The following is a 16,548-nucleotide window of genomic DNA, read 5'->3' as shown; positions in this document are numbered from 1 at the left end:
GTCATAGTATAATAGTGGTCGAACGTTTCAACAAATAACATGCCAGCAAGTCTTGCGTGTGTACATCTCTTTAATGAAGCCTTAAAAATCAATATATTTCTTTTGCAAAAAATCAAATATTCCATTACATTAAAAACTCCTGCAAATGCATAAGTTTAACAAGCAGACACAACTGAATACGTTGAAAGATAAAACAAACGACAGATCACTCTGATCAGTGTGCATTAGACATGCATCCAAGCAACAAAGGTCAAAGTTAGTGTAGTTTTTAATCGGGCATATCACCCAAAGGGTTAGTTATATTATATATTCCATTCAGCTTTAGTCATTTTTATGATTAATTAATGATTGACATGTTGAATACTGCAGCACACTAGTTTACGGTCTAAACACAACACAAGGGTTTAAAATAGTGTCAAAGTATAATAAAACACAAAGATTAAGTGTCATAATAAACATTGAATAATACATTTATATTAGCTATATTGAAACATTTCATACTCCCTTTCTATCATTGATAATTTCCCTTCTTAGATTATGTTCCACAAATACCCCATTTTTAATGGTTACACATACAGAAGAAAAAACAACAACTTTGACTAATGCAGTTATTGTAAGCCTAGCAAATCACTGCAGGCATCCACTAGATTACTAATCAATCATGTTGAATTAGCTCTTATTTTGGGGTGGTCATCTTCTTCAGGTCTTCCTTGTCGATAGCGAACAGGCGCCACCCCTCCTCGCTCGACAGGTCGGAGGCTCCACGCCGCTTGTAGAACTCGATGGACGGAGTGTTGTTCTCGGCCACGATGAAATGCATGCTGCTGCAGCGTGTCTTCACCGCAGTCTGGACAACGCAGGACATCCAACACATCTTTAACTTGAAATTACTGTATACGCCATATCTGTGCAATATCCAAGTATTTGAGCCACTCATTCAAGTAACATATGTTCATATCTTTTTTAAGCCACTTCACAACTCTATATTTCATATGCTAACTTCTCTTTGTATTTTTACCCTTATTACTTTTTTGTATTTATATTATTATATCTGTTGTAGAGAGTTTGTGCCAATTTCCTTCAGGATTGATGAATTACTGTACGGTATCAATTAAGAATCTGAACATGGCTAACATTAATGCTATCTGAGTAAGCTCAGAGTTGGTTACATATATATCAACTGTTGGCGGCTAATACTTGAAGGCCTTCATACCTCGCTCAGGAGTCTCAGGATGTGGGAGCCCATGCCAAAACCTGTTAAAATTCAAAATAAAATAAATATCAGTAATCACACACAGGAAATGTAGTCTTCAAATTAGCCGGACAGCTAAAGTACAGGATAGCAAAATGATTACACCATCAAAAGTGACCAATAGTCAGTATAAAGTGGCCATCTATACAGAGCATGGAATTTGCTCTGTAAAGAGCAAATTCTGAGAAAAATCTGAGCTTCCACAAAAAGTTGCACATTAAAATAGTAATCAACCCAGACTGTCTGAGACATGTCACACTTGCTGTTATACGACATGGATTATGCTTCTGACTGGGATCCAGTGAACTATGCACTGTAGGTCTATATCATTAACTTACCTCGAAACTCCTCCATGACATAGAAGTCCTCTAAATAGAGAAGCTTTCCAATCCAAGGGTCATACGTGAAGTAATACATGGCAAAGGCCACCACAGTAAAGCCTAAAATAAGAAACATAGAAATGCTTCCACTCAATCAACTGGTTTATTTTCGACGTTAGGTTATAAGGCCTACATCAAAACAGCAGATATATGTATGTATTGAAGAGAGGGGAAACAAAAGTATGTATACCTTCTGCGCTTTGCTTTTCTTTCGGGACTTCGCCAACAAAACAGTGGTAGAAAGGGTGATCGCCAAATCCGTCTTCGAGCAGTTCTGTTAGGATATCCATAGTGAATACCACTTTTCAGTACTGGGCCTTATTAATCCCAGGCAGATTTAATGAGGAAAACACTCACCTTTCTCGGTTAGGATGACCTGTTCTTCCATTTCTTCATATTTAGCAAGTTCCTTAGATTAGCAGAGCAACAGATAGAAAGTCAAAGATAAAAACATTAACCTATTATTTAAGAAATCCGTAAAAACTCTGTATTCGTCATAAACATTATATCGAAACGAAAACGTATCTTAATTACCTTGATCATTCGCAATATATCGGACACGTCGTTGGGTTCGGCCTTTCGTAATATGAAGTTAGCCATTTTCTCTTTTTACCTTTTTTACCTTTACTGATAATTCCTCTAAACGTAAAAATGTGTAAAACTTGTTTCTTCATTCGATCCTCAGGAGTTCAACCCCCGACAAAAAGAGAAAAAACAAATAATATGGAATTACATGGGAATCAGTGCGTGTTGCGCTGAGCCTTCTCCGAGGCGGACTGACGGACGCTCCTCCTGTTGACCAGAAATGAGAAGCTGACTCATTAGCATGTACTACTCCTCCAGTGGTACACTACGCACGGATGATGTGCTTCCCCCTATGCTTCCTTATCTTTATGTTGTTCACGTACCTCACCTGACCGCTGAAGAAATGTGTTAATGATTTATGAGACCTTGTGAATCGCTAAATCGTTTCTGAAGAACCAAAACTCGGTTGAAGTCTGCGATTCAATTGAATCGAAAATGTTCGTTGGATTTAAAAAAAAAGTGTTAACCTACTTTTTTTGGTCTGCGGTGGTTATGAATGCCACAAAATTAGACTATTCGATTTTATGAAAGTAAACACTTAAAGACCAACATCTCCGCTCTTTGTGACGTCAAATGAGTCACATCCGGTGCTCTAATAATTAGCATAATCCGTATAGAAAGCGCGTGAGCTGTCATGTGAGCCTGACCGATGATGACACGGTAATAAAAAATTGTCTGGGTAAGTGTCAATTGCATAACTAACCGCCTAAAGACGCTTAAATCTAGTTTCCTTTCAATTTGTTTTGTGTGCAGGCAGGGGCGTAGGAATGAGTTTAACATTGGGGGGGACACATATCAGAAACCTGACAGATCCGTTAATGGTTTGAACAGAAATATGTCATAAATTAACTACACTGAAAAAATATATATTTTATTCTACTAAAAGAATACATTTGTAGATGTAAAGGAAAACACATTTTGAATGGCAGTAATGAACTGATAAATATCAAATCAATTCTTTAATTGCACGCTCAATCATCCAGTTTTTTAGAATAAGAAGCGGTGACCAGACGCTGTGTTGCGCTTTCAAAATAAAACAAAAATATTTTTCTCCCCCGGTATAATTTTTAGGGTGGACAGATGCGCCTGTCTCCAATATTGGAGGGGACACGTCCCCTCCATCCCCCCCGGTTCCTATGTCCTTGTGTGCAGGTATAGTGACTTCGAGCATGCATGTGTACATAATATATCTTTCAGACATTATTCGACCTTTTATTCAGATGGACTCATGGTATCAAATTCATGTCGTAAAGTAAATTGATTGGGTCGGATGTAGTTCATAGGGCTAGGTTACAATGTTCTTATTCTATTATTAAGAGGACTTTGGAAACCGCAGAATCAGCCGAGCTTGCATTTCTGTGAACAAGAAAGGCTAGAATGCTGCTTCCTGATTACCCAATTTATTTTGAATAAACACATCTTGAAATGCATGTTCCTCAACTTTATCGATCCATTTATTACATTATTTTTATGATCCTATGAGGAGTTTAAGCAGTGCATTACAAAATACTCAAACTAAGTTTTCCCACAAGCGACTTTGTAGTTTATTTTCTCTTCGATGTTCAAGTGCTCATTTGGCTGTTGAAATGACAAGATAAAAAAGGTACATCTCTCTTAGTAAATACAACACAATCAACATCTTAGGAGAGGGTTTTTATTTTGTGTCGCTAATGGCCTAATTGAGTTTATCAAAGTATTTGAGCTTTCCAGAGGGGTCCGGAATAATCTGTGAAAGAGAATGAAGCAATTAGTACACAAAGAAAGGCCTACCGGACAGGCGCAAACACTTAATTTAGACACTTACTGTGTCACTGCCTGGTTTCCATCCCGCAGGACAAACTGCAAGACACAAAATTAAAAGTTTGAGAAAAGTCATCTAAAGTTAACAACCAAATAATATTAACACACGCTATATATAAAAATCATCCTCTGTTTTAAGTGGTTATCATTTTTTTCTGTTGAATGTACAGCATTTCATATGCTAAAAAAGGTAAATAAAGTGTAGTGTGCGGGACCTTCTCCGTGCTTGTCTGTGTACTGGAAGGCCTGGACCAATCGTAGGGTCTCGTCCACAGAGCGTCCGACAGGGAGATCGTTCATGGTGATCTGTCTCAGCATTCCCTTATCATCGATGATGAACAGACCCCTAGAGCACAACACACGGCCACTCAAAAACCACCCACAACATGACCCTGACAAGACCTTCTCAAGACATGCGAACGTCCGTGATATGTATTTCAAAGTAAGTGTTGAAACAAGCGAGATCGCTGTGTTAGCCCTTTATCTACTAGTGGTCAATGCCCTTAAACATTTAAACTATACAGGAAGCCACGCTTATTCGATTGTGGATTGCCGTTTGCTCCCATCTAGTGGATTGGTTTGAAAAAAGTGACAGACATCAATTTAGCCAACTCCTTCTTGACAGAATTGATTTTAATACCAACTAAAGAAAGTGCATATCCATGAACTAAAATGTTAATGAATCTCTAACGTATGGGTCATTTGCAATTAAATGATTAGGAGATTGTAGTGGGTTTTTAATTATCCTTCAGGATTTGAGAACACTTATCCTTGTTGGGCTGGAACTACAGATTAATTTTCTAGTCGATTAATCAAACAATCCTTCCTTGTCTATAAAATGTCATAATGATAGGAAAGGCCACCACGAGTTACCAGAGTCCAAAGTGATGTGTTAAAAGTGCTTGCTTTATCTGACAGATAAGAAAATCAACTATTCTTTTTTAAATGATCTGTGATGCAAAAATTTGAATTGAACTACTACATTAAGCAGAAAATGTTTGATTTTCTACTTGATAAATACCTTTAATCGATTAATCGATTATCAAAATTGGATTCAATTTATTTTCTGGGTGTATAATAGTAGGGTGTATGAGGGTATCCTACCCCCAGTGACTGTGTGGTGATGTCATACCTCAGGGTGTATATGAGGGCATCCTACCCCCAGTTACTGTGTGATGTCATAAATAAGTGTGTATATGCGGGTATCCTACCCCCAGTGACTGTGTGATGTCATAACTAAGTGGGTTTATGACGGTATCCTAACCCCAGTGTCTGTATGATGATGTAACCCCAGTGTCTCAGTGTGTATATTATGGTGCGTTCACGTCGCTGGAAATTATGGGGAAAACATTTTCACGACGTCGGAAATGTCTCGTGAACGACACCTCATGACGCTCTTATGATTCTACTTCCGTTCGACAACTGGGGCAAGATTTTGATAACAGAGTTGCCCAGTTGGTGACGCATGATTTACTAGTGACGTGCATGAACATGTCGGAACATGAACGTTTTACTCATTATAAAAGAATCAACCATCATATCACATACTTTACTATTGATTGACGTTGCAACCATCTGTTGGCAGTGTGTTTAGTTCTGACTTTTTTTTATCGGATAAAAAAACCTGCTGTGAAGAACTTTTAGATTCCCACGCAGTGCACATGAACGGTCGCTGTCGGGAACACGCGTAAGCGTGAACGTCATCACTGGCGAGCCGTCTCGTTATCACCAGGACCATGAACACCCCTTTAGGGTATTCTACCCCCCAGTGACTGTGTGATGATGTCATACCTCAGTGTTTTAATGAGGGTATCCTACCCCCGGTCACTGTGTGATGATGTCATACCTCAGTGTGTACATGAGGGTATCCTACCCCCAGTGACTTTGTGGTGATGTCATACCTCAGTGTGTATATGAGAGTATTCTACCCCCCGGTGACTGTGTGATGATGTCATACCTCAGTGTTTTAATGAGGGTATCCTACCCCCGGTGACTGTGTGTATATGAGGGTATCCCAACCCCGGTGACTGTGTGATGATGTCATACCTCAGTGTGTATATGAGGATATTCTACCCCCGGTGACTGTGATGATGTCATACCTCAGTGTGTGGCCCTGGTCCTCTAGGAACACGCCATAGTCTTTGGCGATCTGGTGTGTAAGGTCAGACAACAGGGGGATCTTCATGGTTCCCAGTCCGCCCTGCTTCCTGGGCGTGTTGATCCTTTTAATACAAATAATTTGTGGTAATTGGTAACAAAGACATACTGTAGATCCCAATGGGAACAATTCATTAGGCAATCTACAGATATACAGGGGACAGAATCATCCCATCACTTTGGGACAGAATACCATTGCAGTATTGCATCTTTATCCTGCTCATAATACTCATCGAAAACATTAAATGATTCCTCTTTCTACATCACAAGAAGTGGACTTTGAACAGTAATTTTCAGAAAGCATCTCATAAAGCTACCACTGTTCCCTGTCAGTAAAATATTGGCCACATGCCCATTTGTCATAAAGTTAAGTTCAATGAAAAATAGGACAGCAGTTTTAATGTATAAGCCTGTTTTACCAGGCCAGGTGCGTGAACTGCGAGTCAACGGAGCAGGCGACCACCTCCGCGTTGATGGCATGAAACTCGTGGACGCGATCACTGAATGCAATGATCTCAGTGGGGCAGACAAATGTGCTGTGGAAGAATACAGGATGGTTTTACATTAGGACTCTGTGTATAAGCAGAATTTAAAATGAAAGCTGTGAGTAAAGAATCCGGCTCACAAGTCCAGGGGGTAGAAGAAGAAGACAAGGTATTTTCCCTTGTAGTCTGTCAGTTTCAGCTCCTTGAATTCACCGTTGATGACAGCTGTTCCTTCCCAGTGTGGCGATGGTTTGGAAACTTTCAGAGGCAAAACATAAAAAAAGAATGCATTTATAAAAACGACCACATATAAAGGGCTAATACCAGTTATGGGACATTCACAGAAATTCCACCAATGAAACAATGTCGTTTTGTCAACGACATACCTACTTATTTATGTTAAAAGGAAAGAAATAATGGCTTCATGATGACCTACATTCTTACTTAGAATTTCACTGACCATAATGGAGATGATCTTTGTTGGTGTACCACAATCCCCCCGAGTTTTGTAGAATGACGTGTCTTCTCACAGCCATTTGTATGAAAGGTAGCCTCATAACTATGCTCTATCAAATTAAATGATAAGCATCCAGGATGGACATTGTATTTTCGACCATGTGTATGCAGTCTTTACAATTAAGTTACTGGGATTTGCGAGCTGTTTTTATCTATTGTTCCTTATGGTGCACTGCACTGCTACTAACGGGATACATGCCCTAGCACCGTGCAGCAGCTGCTGCAGACAGCACTATTCCTCCTGGGACAACATTTATAGGCATCTCAGAACTAGCTTGAATGGATAATGAAAATTAAAAAGAGCTTACTTTTAGCTTTGCTGAGGTGCAGGGAATGATCTGACACAGGGACACGGAAAGCTTCCCCCGGGTAGACATGTCCTCCCGCATAGTTGTGGCATTCTTGCTCCTTTTTGCCGTTAGCTCGCTCTTCTGCAGAACTTAACTTGGTAATGATGAGAAGGCCACAAAGCGTGTAAAAAAGCCCCCTCATGGTGCCCGGATAGCCCCTCACTTCCATGGTGCCGCGTTTACAACAACACGTAGTAGTCAACCGCCACCGTCTGGATACCCTGCAGGCAACGCATACAGAGCCACATTTTGTACAACTTCTTCCGGTATTGCATTTCCCAATAAAAGTCTTATATGAATTATATGATTTAAACTGACAGGGAAACGGAGGGAAAATGTGTTTTGGAAATAGTATATATAGATTGTAGGATTCATTGTATTGCAAGTAATAAGTAATATTAAATATATTAAAAAAATAAATACTTGACTTTGAACAAAACTATTACTTTGTGACTTGAGACAACACAATTTGTAGAACAAAATGTAATTTCATGGACGTTGCAGAATAGAGAACAAACATTCACAATGCGAACCTTTCAACATATGTATTTTAATATTCAGGACATACATACGGTTAATAATAAAACATGGTGTCAATGCAACATTGCTTCTTGCTGTGACATCTTAACCGTAACAGCGTATGTGACCATATATATTTACCTTCCCAGTGCCAAGAACCACAATTCTAATATTTTATGGAATGGCATTTGCCTTTCTTTTAATAATTTAAACAAAAAGGGGTCCCTTAAATCGGCCGACATGTGTCCCCATTTATTATATTTTCTGATGAAAGTTTAGATGAAGTACTCCATTAGAATATTTATCTTCAAACCAAGACAATGGTATACAATTTAGTTGTAATTGTCTCTTAGAGTAATGTATTCAAATGGGAACATTTTCCATTTTTTAAAACAAAGGTCTCGCTGAAAGGCAGCATATGGTCACAATAATCGACTTACTGAAGCTCATATCCCCCCCCTCAGTCACTGAATGTACATTTTGAAACCATAAATAGTGTTGCACAAATAATCTACAATGGTGAACAACTCCAGAGTGTTTGAAATCAAAATCAAACTCTGAAGCAACTACAGCAACACCTCCGATTTGGCAAGATGAACCGATAAAAGTAAACTTTATTATTTTTCCCTTAATTGTGCAGCCTCCATTTGACCATTTCCCCTAAGGAGGAACTTTTCTTTTTGCTGATCAAGTTATGATCTAGAGCTTTGAAACTGTTCTTGCACCATGGCTTATTAACTAACTAACTGAAATAGTGACTTAACCTCAAACATTCATTACAATGACTCCTGCACCAATAGCATCAAACCTCATCCAAATACTTCCATCTTTAGATACAACTTTTCCCTCCTTGACAAATTATCCCAGTGTTTAGATCGGCTGCATCATGGCCGGTTTTAGGCAGAGAAATCCTCAGCTCAACTTCAAAACTGTTTTGACACTCAATACAGACTTGTGTTCATTAAAGGCTAGTCCAACTGGAAAAACAGCGAGGATGCAGCCAACCCTTCACCCCAAACCACATCATTGACTATAAAAGTCCGGACTGGTGTAACAAACATGTAGAGAATTTGTTTCGTAGGGTGAGGGGCTGGAATGAGGCATGTGACTTGAGAAAGGTGTTACTTTATCGAGATAGAGAGCGATAGACAGAGGAGAGAGGGAGATGAGGAAGGGAGCGATCCACTAGCTGATGGACTTGAGCTTGCTCCAGATGTTGACGCCGCGTACGTCCATGGGGGGGTCTTTGTGGAAGATGTGGTTGCACAGCTCCTCCAGCGGGGGCTCGGGGTCCGTGGTGGCGAACTGGGCCGCGTCCTCGATCTCCTTCCTCACAGACACGTCGATCTCCTACACAAAGAAAGAAAGAAATTACATTTAAGAAAGCCGACCGAAAGGAGAAGGACAGGAGAGAAAGCCCGGCCGCAGACAGACAAGGTTATTAGTAGCCGTGGTGTCAAATAACTTCGAAAAGTACACATTGTCTAAACGTAATTATATTTATATGACACATTATATCAATTTATGTTTTTTTATGTAGTTTTGCACACGGGAAAAGCTGTTGTAATGTATCATCGGGAATAATAAATTGAGCGAAAACTAAACAAAATATATGACCAGTATGCAGGGGAAAGTTCCGTAACTCAGTGACTCTTTGTGACATCCATTCCCATCTAATTAGCACCACGGGTCCAGCTACAGCACTGTTATTAAGTCTAGGTTTCAGTCGAGCCTTTGCTTCACATTGTAGAAACTATGCTGACATGCAAGTACTATGGCTGATAAAAAAAATATCTGTGGCCGATCATTCAGTACATCGCACAATGTGGGTTGCATAACCTGCGTTTAGGGCCTTTTCTATGGCTCAATCATAGCCTTTGATCACTCTTTTAAAGAAAAGCAGAATCAGACCAATCTGACTAAGGTTTTGAGGGTGAACCATCACAGGGACACCATTGTAAGCCTCTTAACAGTAATGGAAGGGTAGGGGAGGGTCCCAGGTTACCTTGAGCTCATCTACACTGGCCATGTTGTTGCTGAGCATGCGGTCCTTCAGCATGGAGATGGGGTCGCTTTTGCTGCGTACTTCCTGGATCTCGTCACGGGTACGGTAGCTGTCACGGTAGGACACACAGAGAACAGGGACTTAGGGTTAGGAGGCAATACAAATCAAGTTTCGCCATTTATGCAGATTCCTTGCATACCAGTGATACGTGGTTAAATTAATAAAGAATTTGCAGGTAGACATGGCAATTGACATATTGAGGGGTGCACATAACTTTTTTAGTGAGTTACTCAGGTGAGTACCGGGAGATGGTGTTTGGTACGCACCCCACACAAAGCCCCACATGTAACATCTGATCTTATGAAACTTACCCAGTTTCACAAAGGAGATTCCATTTTCAATACACAACTTCTTAAGCACAGCAATGTTTTTATATGTTTTTATAAACTGCAGCAGCTTGACTACGGAGCGTTTGAATATCTCACAGTAAGGAACGTTGCAATCAGCTGATTTTGCAGCGCACACAGTGCACATGAGAGCACATTTCAGTGCACTTATCATTATTTTCGAGCCACGTCGCCACAAAGTTTCTTCTGCTCCGGCTCCGTTTGCCTTTTCTTTGCAGGAGGCAAACACCAAAGTATCTGCTCAATGTATTTTGCTTTTTCAATTTTTTCTCGAGTTTTCTCTACTTTTGCGTCAGTTACGCAAAAGTGTTGCAGTGACACAAGTGACGTTACGCATCCCTGATTATGGGTGCGCATGCGTACCAGTTATGTGCAGCCCTGGACATATTGCTACTCTCGGTATCTGATCCTTAAACATTTGGTAAAAAATAATAGAAAATGCTGTTCTAAACATTAGAATCGGCTATTAAGTTAATTCTAGTCACTTTGGATACTGCTGAAGTAGTCTATTAGGAAGAGGTGGCTCCTTACCTGACACCTGGATCACTCATGCTGTGTCCATGGTAACGGTAGGTCTGCAGCTCCATGAGGATTGGACCCTGGTAGTGAGGCAGAGGAGCTCAGTGCTGACGGCTAAGATGACTGATCGATGACTCAACAGTGCATTTACTGAAATGTGACTACTAAATAATGTATTGAATCGTACCTTTCCGGCTCGACAGTGATCGGCTGCGAATTTCGTGGCCTCTCGGACACAGAGGAGGTCCATACCATCCACCTTAGAAACAAAGAAAACGACCATATTAGCTTATTATTAACCATTATCAGAGTAAACATTATTTTTAAGCTTCTCTAACTATCCCATGCAGCCTTGGTAAGGGTGACATCACAAAATGCACTAACATGGTGATAGAAATGTATTTCATGGCTAATCAACGTCCAAGCTGGTGGTAAAATATGGGGCCTTTAATAACAAAACCAGCAGCAGAGGAGGGCAGTCTTTACCCTCAGACCAGGAATGTAGTCTCCTCTCTTGTAGTAGTCGGTGCTGGCGGAGGACCGCTCCACCGAGGTCCCCATGCCATACTTGTTGTTCTCACAGATGAAGATGGCAGGCAGCTTCCACAGAGCCGCCATGTTGTACGTCTCGAAGATCTGACCCTGTGATGTGAAGGAGGCTCCGTATTAACAGAGCGGTTGGTTTATGCATGGCTTCCCCTTTGCTGGCTGCACTCGTGGAGTAAGAACTCAACGATCCATTGTAACATGGTGGGGATGGATCGGTTCTCGTCTTGGTTTTGGGGTCACGTTTAGGGTTCACTAAGGTATATTTTTGGTAAAGCAGGAGAGGACACAAGTGTCTGTAGAAATCTAAATATATATTAAAACTCAAACAATGCAACAGTGGCCGATCGCCACTATCCAACATTTTTAAATAGGGCTGTCGCGACGCAGACATTTCATTTCTGAAACGGTCCAATTAGTTCTTAGGTCTGGTTCTGGCTTTGATCTTGGGTGGCAATGAATGGAGCAGCGATGTGCGGCAAGGTTTTGAGAAGCTCTGGAAGATGTAGCACAGCTGTAGGGCGACGTCTGTGTGAGAGCTCATATTTAAAAACCACAACTCAGTTACATTGTACAAAGTTGCAATCAAATTGCACTGCAGCACTAGTGCTGGTCAAGATGCGAATGAATGCAGTATTGTAGATAACGGAGCAATAGATTTATTTTTTATATAATTAGTAGGTAGAGCTGTTTGATATAGGAAGGAGTGAACGAATAGTTGGCTCATGAGGAAAGAGGTGTCAAGGCGCTGGCAGTACATTTACATTTGGGGCATTTAGCAGTATGACATACTGTACATGACAAATTAATATATAATGTAATTTACACTCATGGATGGTACCTGACAAAGGACTCACAAGTACTGCGATAAAGCAGTGAAAAAAAGGGGTGCAACTAAATTTGTAAGGGTGTCACCAAATAAACAATTTATAGCACCAGTGCCACCAGTAGAAAATGTCTTGAGCCCTGCAAGGACAGTGACTACACACCATTCCGTGTCAACTAAGAAGGACCTCTGGATACTGTAATTAAGGTGCACAGCCTTTTTTCCACCAATAACTTTATTTGAAGGCTTTGCATGCCTTGGACTGAAATCTGTGAGGCAAATGAAGGGAACAATACATACATGCCCCGACCGTGACGGGATCCAAAGGGTTCTGATTTTTCTCTTGAATCGTTCTATGGCCTGATTTCAACACGGGATTGCGTGTATTGTGCATAATTTAATCGATTCCCGCAAATCAATCAAATATGATGCGGGACATGTGAATGAAGTTTTTCAGTGTATAGAACAAATGTGGCACAATCAATTCAGCAGAATAACTAAAATGCACTACCGAGCACCAATGGAAAGAATCCTTTTGTGTGACGTTTGTGCGTAATCCCAGTCGTTTAGATTTGTGTTCTTTAGTGTACGCTACTGCCCTCAAAGCCCATACAGAGCATAAAGCGTTCTAAAGCGGGAGGTGAAAGCCTCACTCAGCGGTCCAACTCGCCCAGGTGTGGCCGAGTTACCGACTGGAACCCTCTCTCCTCTTTAATGAGGTTGTTTCAGTGTTTCAGATTTCAATTTAAACTGCTAGACTTGGATCGCCGATTGTCCTAGTCTTTCACGGCTTTAGATCTCTTTTAGTCCTCAGCGTGAATCAAAGCACAGAGACTTTTTTGGGATGTCTATATATATATATATATATCTTTCACAACTTCCTAGTAATAAATACAACTCCATCTGGTTCTCTGCTGCTTCCCTTTCCTGTAAGAGCTGGGCCGTAACAGTTATAAAAGAATATATCCACGGCTGAAATATAACAATGGTTAAATGTATTACTTGACTTGCATAATTGACACTAGTGTTCTGTATTCTGATTCTGATTAAATGCATTGGCCCTGTGCTATTTTTCCCATACATCCTGATTAATCTCCAAATTAATTACAATTTCAAAACTACAGTAGTTTAAAGACTAGTCGTTAAGTACGTGAGTCCTACCTGGTTGGCAGCTCCGTCTCCGTACAGAGAGACACAGAGCTCGTTATTCCCTTGGATTTTACAGGCCAGAGCTACGCCGGCTCCCAGTGGAACCTGGGGCGGACAGACAACAGCCAGATTAACCATTCTGGCGCTCAGATGATACTTTGAACAAAAGGAACAGTCGGTTTTTATTCTTTTTCCTGAAAAAGGGTTAGCCATCGTGCTCAAGAAAGTCTACAGGGAGACCCAGCATCTTTCAGCTGGGAGTCAAACAACAACCAAACCACTGCAATACAATTATGGCGTCCCATATTTTATAATCATTATATCCTGTTGCAATCACAAAGTACTATTCAACATTATTATTACTATTATTACTAACCCTATTAATTAATAAATGAGTCCAAGTGAACAACCAATAATTTCAGGAGCAGGTTCTGTGAAGTCCTTACCTGAGCTCCAACGATACCATTCCCACCATAGAAGTTCTTGGTGTACATGTGCATGGAGCCCCCCTTGCCCTTAGCAATACCTCCTCTTCTGCCTGGGGGGGGGGAGACAGAAGCACGGGTTCAAAACCATCATCATAAAAAGGGCCCCCACCCATCTACAATGCCCCCGTACAAAACATGGGCTGTCTAGAAAAGCGCCATCTAGCCTTAATAATGATTCTGCACAAGTTGTCTTCAAACATGTGCATACTGTTTACACAAAAACACACACACACACACACACAAAAACACACACACACACACACACACACACACACACACACACACACACGCGTGTTAACATGGCTGAACGTAGCATCAACAAGCTGGATAGTGGCATGAGGGCACGAGGAGAACAGTCTCAACTGGAAGACACCATGAGCCATCAAGACTCCTTGACAAATAATTTGACAGCCGGATCAATAAGCAACCGACAACCTACCGGTGAGCTCAGCCATGATCTCCCTGACAGTCCCGCCCCTGGTGAGGGTGTACCCGTGAGCGCGGTAGGCGGTGATCAGGTGGTCTGACAGGTTGATGCCTGCTTCGATGCCAACCGCACACGCTTCCTACAGGACACGTAACAACACATGGGCCATGATCAATATGTCTGAAAGACACTTATCTCATTTTCTTCACATGTCCAGAAAATAAAATCCCAAAAGCTCTGACATTTTTCCAAAGTGTGATGCACATAATTGGTCATGAAATGTCTAGTCATGTATTTTATAAGAGCCAGTGTCTCACTGGATATGGAAGAGTAACACCATAACAGGTGTATCCACTTAAATTAGGATGTTAAATGTCCAGGTGTATATGCCATTTCTAACTAGTACACAGGAAACCTCACCTGTCCGTCGTACAGGTGGCAGAAGCCTCTGATGATCTTCTGCTTGTAGAGCTGGTCGGCCTTCAGCTCCATGCGCCTAATGGTCTGCATGGTGCGGTAGTACTTGAGACCCTCCTCCCGGGTCATCACCACCTCCGTGGCCGGGGACTCGTCCAACTTGTGTACGTCACATTTCTACTCGTATGGGGGATAACCAAAGTTAAGTGAGGTGCATGATGTGAGTTGATCTCGGATTTCACGACGATAATAATATAGGTCAGGGGAAGCTTGTTTGGATGCCCACCTTGATTTCAAAGGACGCCTGCTGGGTGAAGTCAGCGTAGGTACGGGCTGACGCGACCGCTGCGGTCCCCTGACAGGTGAAGGTTAGGATAGCTTTAATAAAATACTTCTTTTTTTTCCACACAAATGACCTCTGGTTAACCAGCCGTATTCAACATTGGCAAAAGATACCATACACACATCGCTGTTGACAGCGTTTATAACATTATTATTACCATGCCAAAGTCTCTAATATGTATGCTGTTTTATCACAAATAAAGGGTTTGGGAGACGCGGTGTACAAAGCCAATGTCAGTGGAGTATCATGTGAGTACGAGCGACAAATGACACGCAAAAACACCATCCAGCCGCAGTTGCAGAGGCGCTAGCCCAGGTAGCTAAAGTCCGGCCTCTGATGGATATGACAAGGTCAGAAGACCTATGAATATCGGAATTTATGCAGAAATCCCATTCATAGTGAACCACAGATCTTGTGCAGAAGTACATACATTTCTCTGGACGCATGTCCTCAGCACAGTGGAGATATTAGTCAGCATCTTTCTGTCACGTCGGGAGCCACAAGTCAGAACTTCTCTGGTCTGTCGCTCTGTCCTTCTCGGGGAACCTTGTTCCTGTTGTGCTTGTTCTGACCTAGAGACCAGTGTTCCCAGATTGGTCTCAATTTCCCTCCTAATCGTGAACACCAAATTCTGATGGAAATCTGACCCAATCTGGCAACGCTGCTAGAGATGGCGGATGGGATTAAAGCGTGGCCCCCTGTCGGACGGGAGGTTCGCAACATCCAAATGCGTCTGCAGGTCTGATTAATGTTGATGTAGAAAAGGCTCGGCGTCGGCAAATGTCCTTGTATATTAATAATACAACTCGACTAATATACGATGATTTGATTACATGGTGTAGGGTCAATTTGGAGAAATGTGATAGCTGCATATTTAAAGCGTTTCTTTTTGTGCGCATTTCAGACAAAAACGTCATTTCGGAACAGCCCCTGGTCCATCCCCCCCCCCCCCCCCCCACTCCCAGCCTCCCCCCTCCCACCCGCTACAGAGCATCCCTCTCTTCATCCATCCACCCTGATTGCTGTCATCACACACACACACACACACACACACACACACACACACACACACACACACACACACACAAACACACGCACACGCACACACGCGCACACACGCCTTTCAGCGTGTCGTAGACAAATCATCATCCGCGGATTATAATGACATTTGGTGAGGTTTAAGACCAACGTTGAGATTTGTTTTGCTCCTCGTGAGATCCCTTGAAGCACAATGGCAGCGTGATAGCGTTACAGCGTTACCGCGTTATAGCGCATATCGCCCAGGCGCTGAAAAAGCCGGAGCTTGCATTTCACCGACGGCTCGAGACGCTGCGGTCTGGCAGTATTCCCTTTATTCTGGGTGGAATCCACCGGTGA

General features: G+C 41.7%; 3 protein-coding genes across 3 annotated transcripts; all 3 read right to left on the bottom strand.

Moving 5' to 3' along the window:
* Window positions 1-52: 52 nt before the first annotated feature.
* Window positions 53-2,424, bottom strand: LOC307076842 (diamine acetyltransferase 1-like). Its single transcript, XM_079738023.1, has 6 exons — window positions 2,167-2,424; window positions 1,990-2,041; window positions 1,823-1,906; window positions 1,591-1,692; window positions 1,214-1,254; window positions 53-847 (listed from the first exon to the last, which is right to left on the bottom strand). Exons 1-6 carry the CDS (start codon window positions 2,230-2,232, stop codon window positions 677-679), a joined length of 516 nt encoding a protein of 171 aa, XP_079594149.1. The 5' UTR covers window positions 2,233-2,424; the 3' UTR covers window positions 53-676.
* A 1,302-nt stretch (window positions 2,425-3,726) lies between these two features.
* Window positions 3,727-7,761, bottom strand: prdx4 (peroxiredoxin 4). Its single transcript, XM_079738022.1, has 7 exons — window positions 7,484-7,761; window positions 6,800-6,917; window positions 6,594-6,710; window positions 6,117-6,239; window positions 4,233-4,363; window positions 4,022-4,056; window positions 3,727-3,943 (listed from the first exon to the last, which is right to left on the bottom strand). The coding sequence occupies exons 1-7, from the start codon at window positions 7,692-7,694 to the stop codon at window positions 3,893-3,895; spliced, it is 786 nt and encodes a 261-aa protein (XP_079594148.1). The 5' UTR covers window positions 7,695-7,761; the 3' UTR covers window positions 3,727-3,892.
* A 294-nt stretch (window positions 7,762-8,055) lies between these two features.
* On the bottom strand, window positions 8,056-15,717 carry pdha1a (pyruvate dehydrogenase E1 subunit alpha 1a). The gene is made up of 11 exons (XM_079738018.1): window positions 15,602-15,717; window positions 15,115-15,183; window positions 14,832-15,005; window positions 14,424-14,550; window positions 13,943-14,034; window positions 13,509-13,601; window positions 11,462-11,617; window positions 11,163-11,234; window positions 10,988-11,055; window positions 10,050-10,158; window positions 8,056-9,394 (listed from the first exon to the last, which is right to left on the bottom strand). The coding sequence occupies exons 1-11, from the start codon at window positions 15,647-15,649 to the stop codon at window positions 9,230-9,232; spliced, it is 1,173 nt and encodes a 390-aa protein (XP_079594144.1). The 5' UTR covers window positions 15,650-15,717; the 3' UTR covers window positions 8,056-9,229.
* Window positions 15,718-16,548: the final 831 nt, after the last annotated feature.

The sequence above is a fragment of the Pollachius pollachius genome (genome assembly GCF_949987615.1).
Source record: "Pollachius pollachius genome assembly, chromosome: 6".
NCBI classification, from domain to species: Eukaryota; Metazoa; Chordata; class Actinopteri; order Gadiformes; family Gadidae; genus Pollachius; species Pollachius pollachius.
This window is presented reverse-complemented; position numbering and strand designations above follow the sequence as displayed.

What these genes read in the sequence shown, in the direction of transcription:
- pdha1a (XM_079738018.1), bottom strand. Translation starts at nt 15,649, where the DNA reads ATGCTGACTAATATCTCCACTGTGCTGAGGACATGCGTCCAGAGAAAT. An exon ending in GGACATGCGTCCAGAGAAAT is followed by an intron (nt 15,184 to 15,601) that starts GTATGTACTTCT and finishes TTCACCTGTCAG; the next exon opens with GGGACCGCAGCGGTCGCGTC. An exon ending in CCAGTGTAGATGAGCTCAAG is followed by an intron (nt 9,395 to 10,049) that starts GTAACCTGGGAC and finishes TTCTTTGTGTAG; the next exon opens with GAGATCGACGTGTCTGTGAG.
- prdx4 (XM_079738022.1), bottom strand. Translation starts at nt 7,694, where the DNA reads ATGGAAGTGAGGGGCTATCCGGGCACCATGAGGGGGCTTTTTTACACG. An exon ending in GACCAGGGCCACACACTGAG is followed by an intron (nt 4,364 to 6,116) that starts GTATGACATCAT and finishes GTTGTGCTCTAG; the next exon opens with GGGTCTGTTCATCATCGATG. An exon ending in CACAGACAAGCACGGAGAAG is followed by an intron (nt 4,057 to 4,232) that starts GTCCCGCACACT and finishes TGTGTCTTGCAG; the next exon opens with TTTGTCCTGCGGGATGGAAA.
- LOC307076842 (XM_079738023.1), bottom strand. Translation starts at nt 2,232, where the DNA reads ATGGCTAACTTCATATTACGAAAGGCCGAACCCAACGACGTGTCCGAT. An exon ending in AGAAAAGCAAAGCGCAGAAG is followed by an intron (nt 1,693 to 1,822) that starts GTATACATACTT and finishes TTCTTATTTTAG; the next exon opens with GCTTTACTGTGGTGGCCTTT. An exon ending in TGTCATGGAGGAGTTTCGAG is followed by an intron (nt 1,255 to 1,590) that starts GTAAGTTAATGA and finishes GAATTTTAACAG; the next exon opens with GTTTTGGCATGGGCTCCCAC.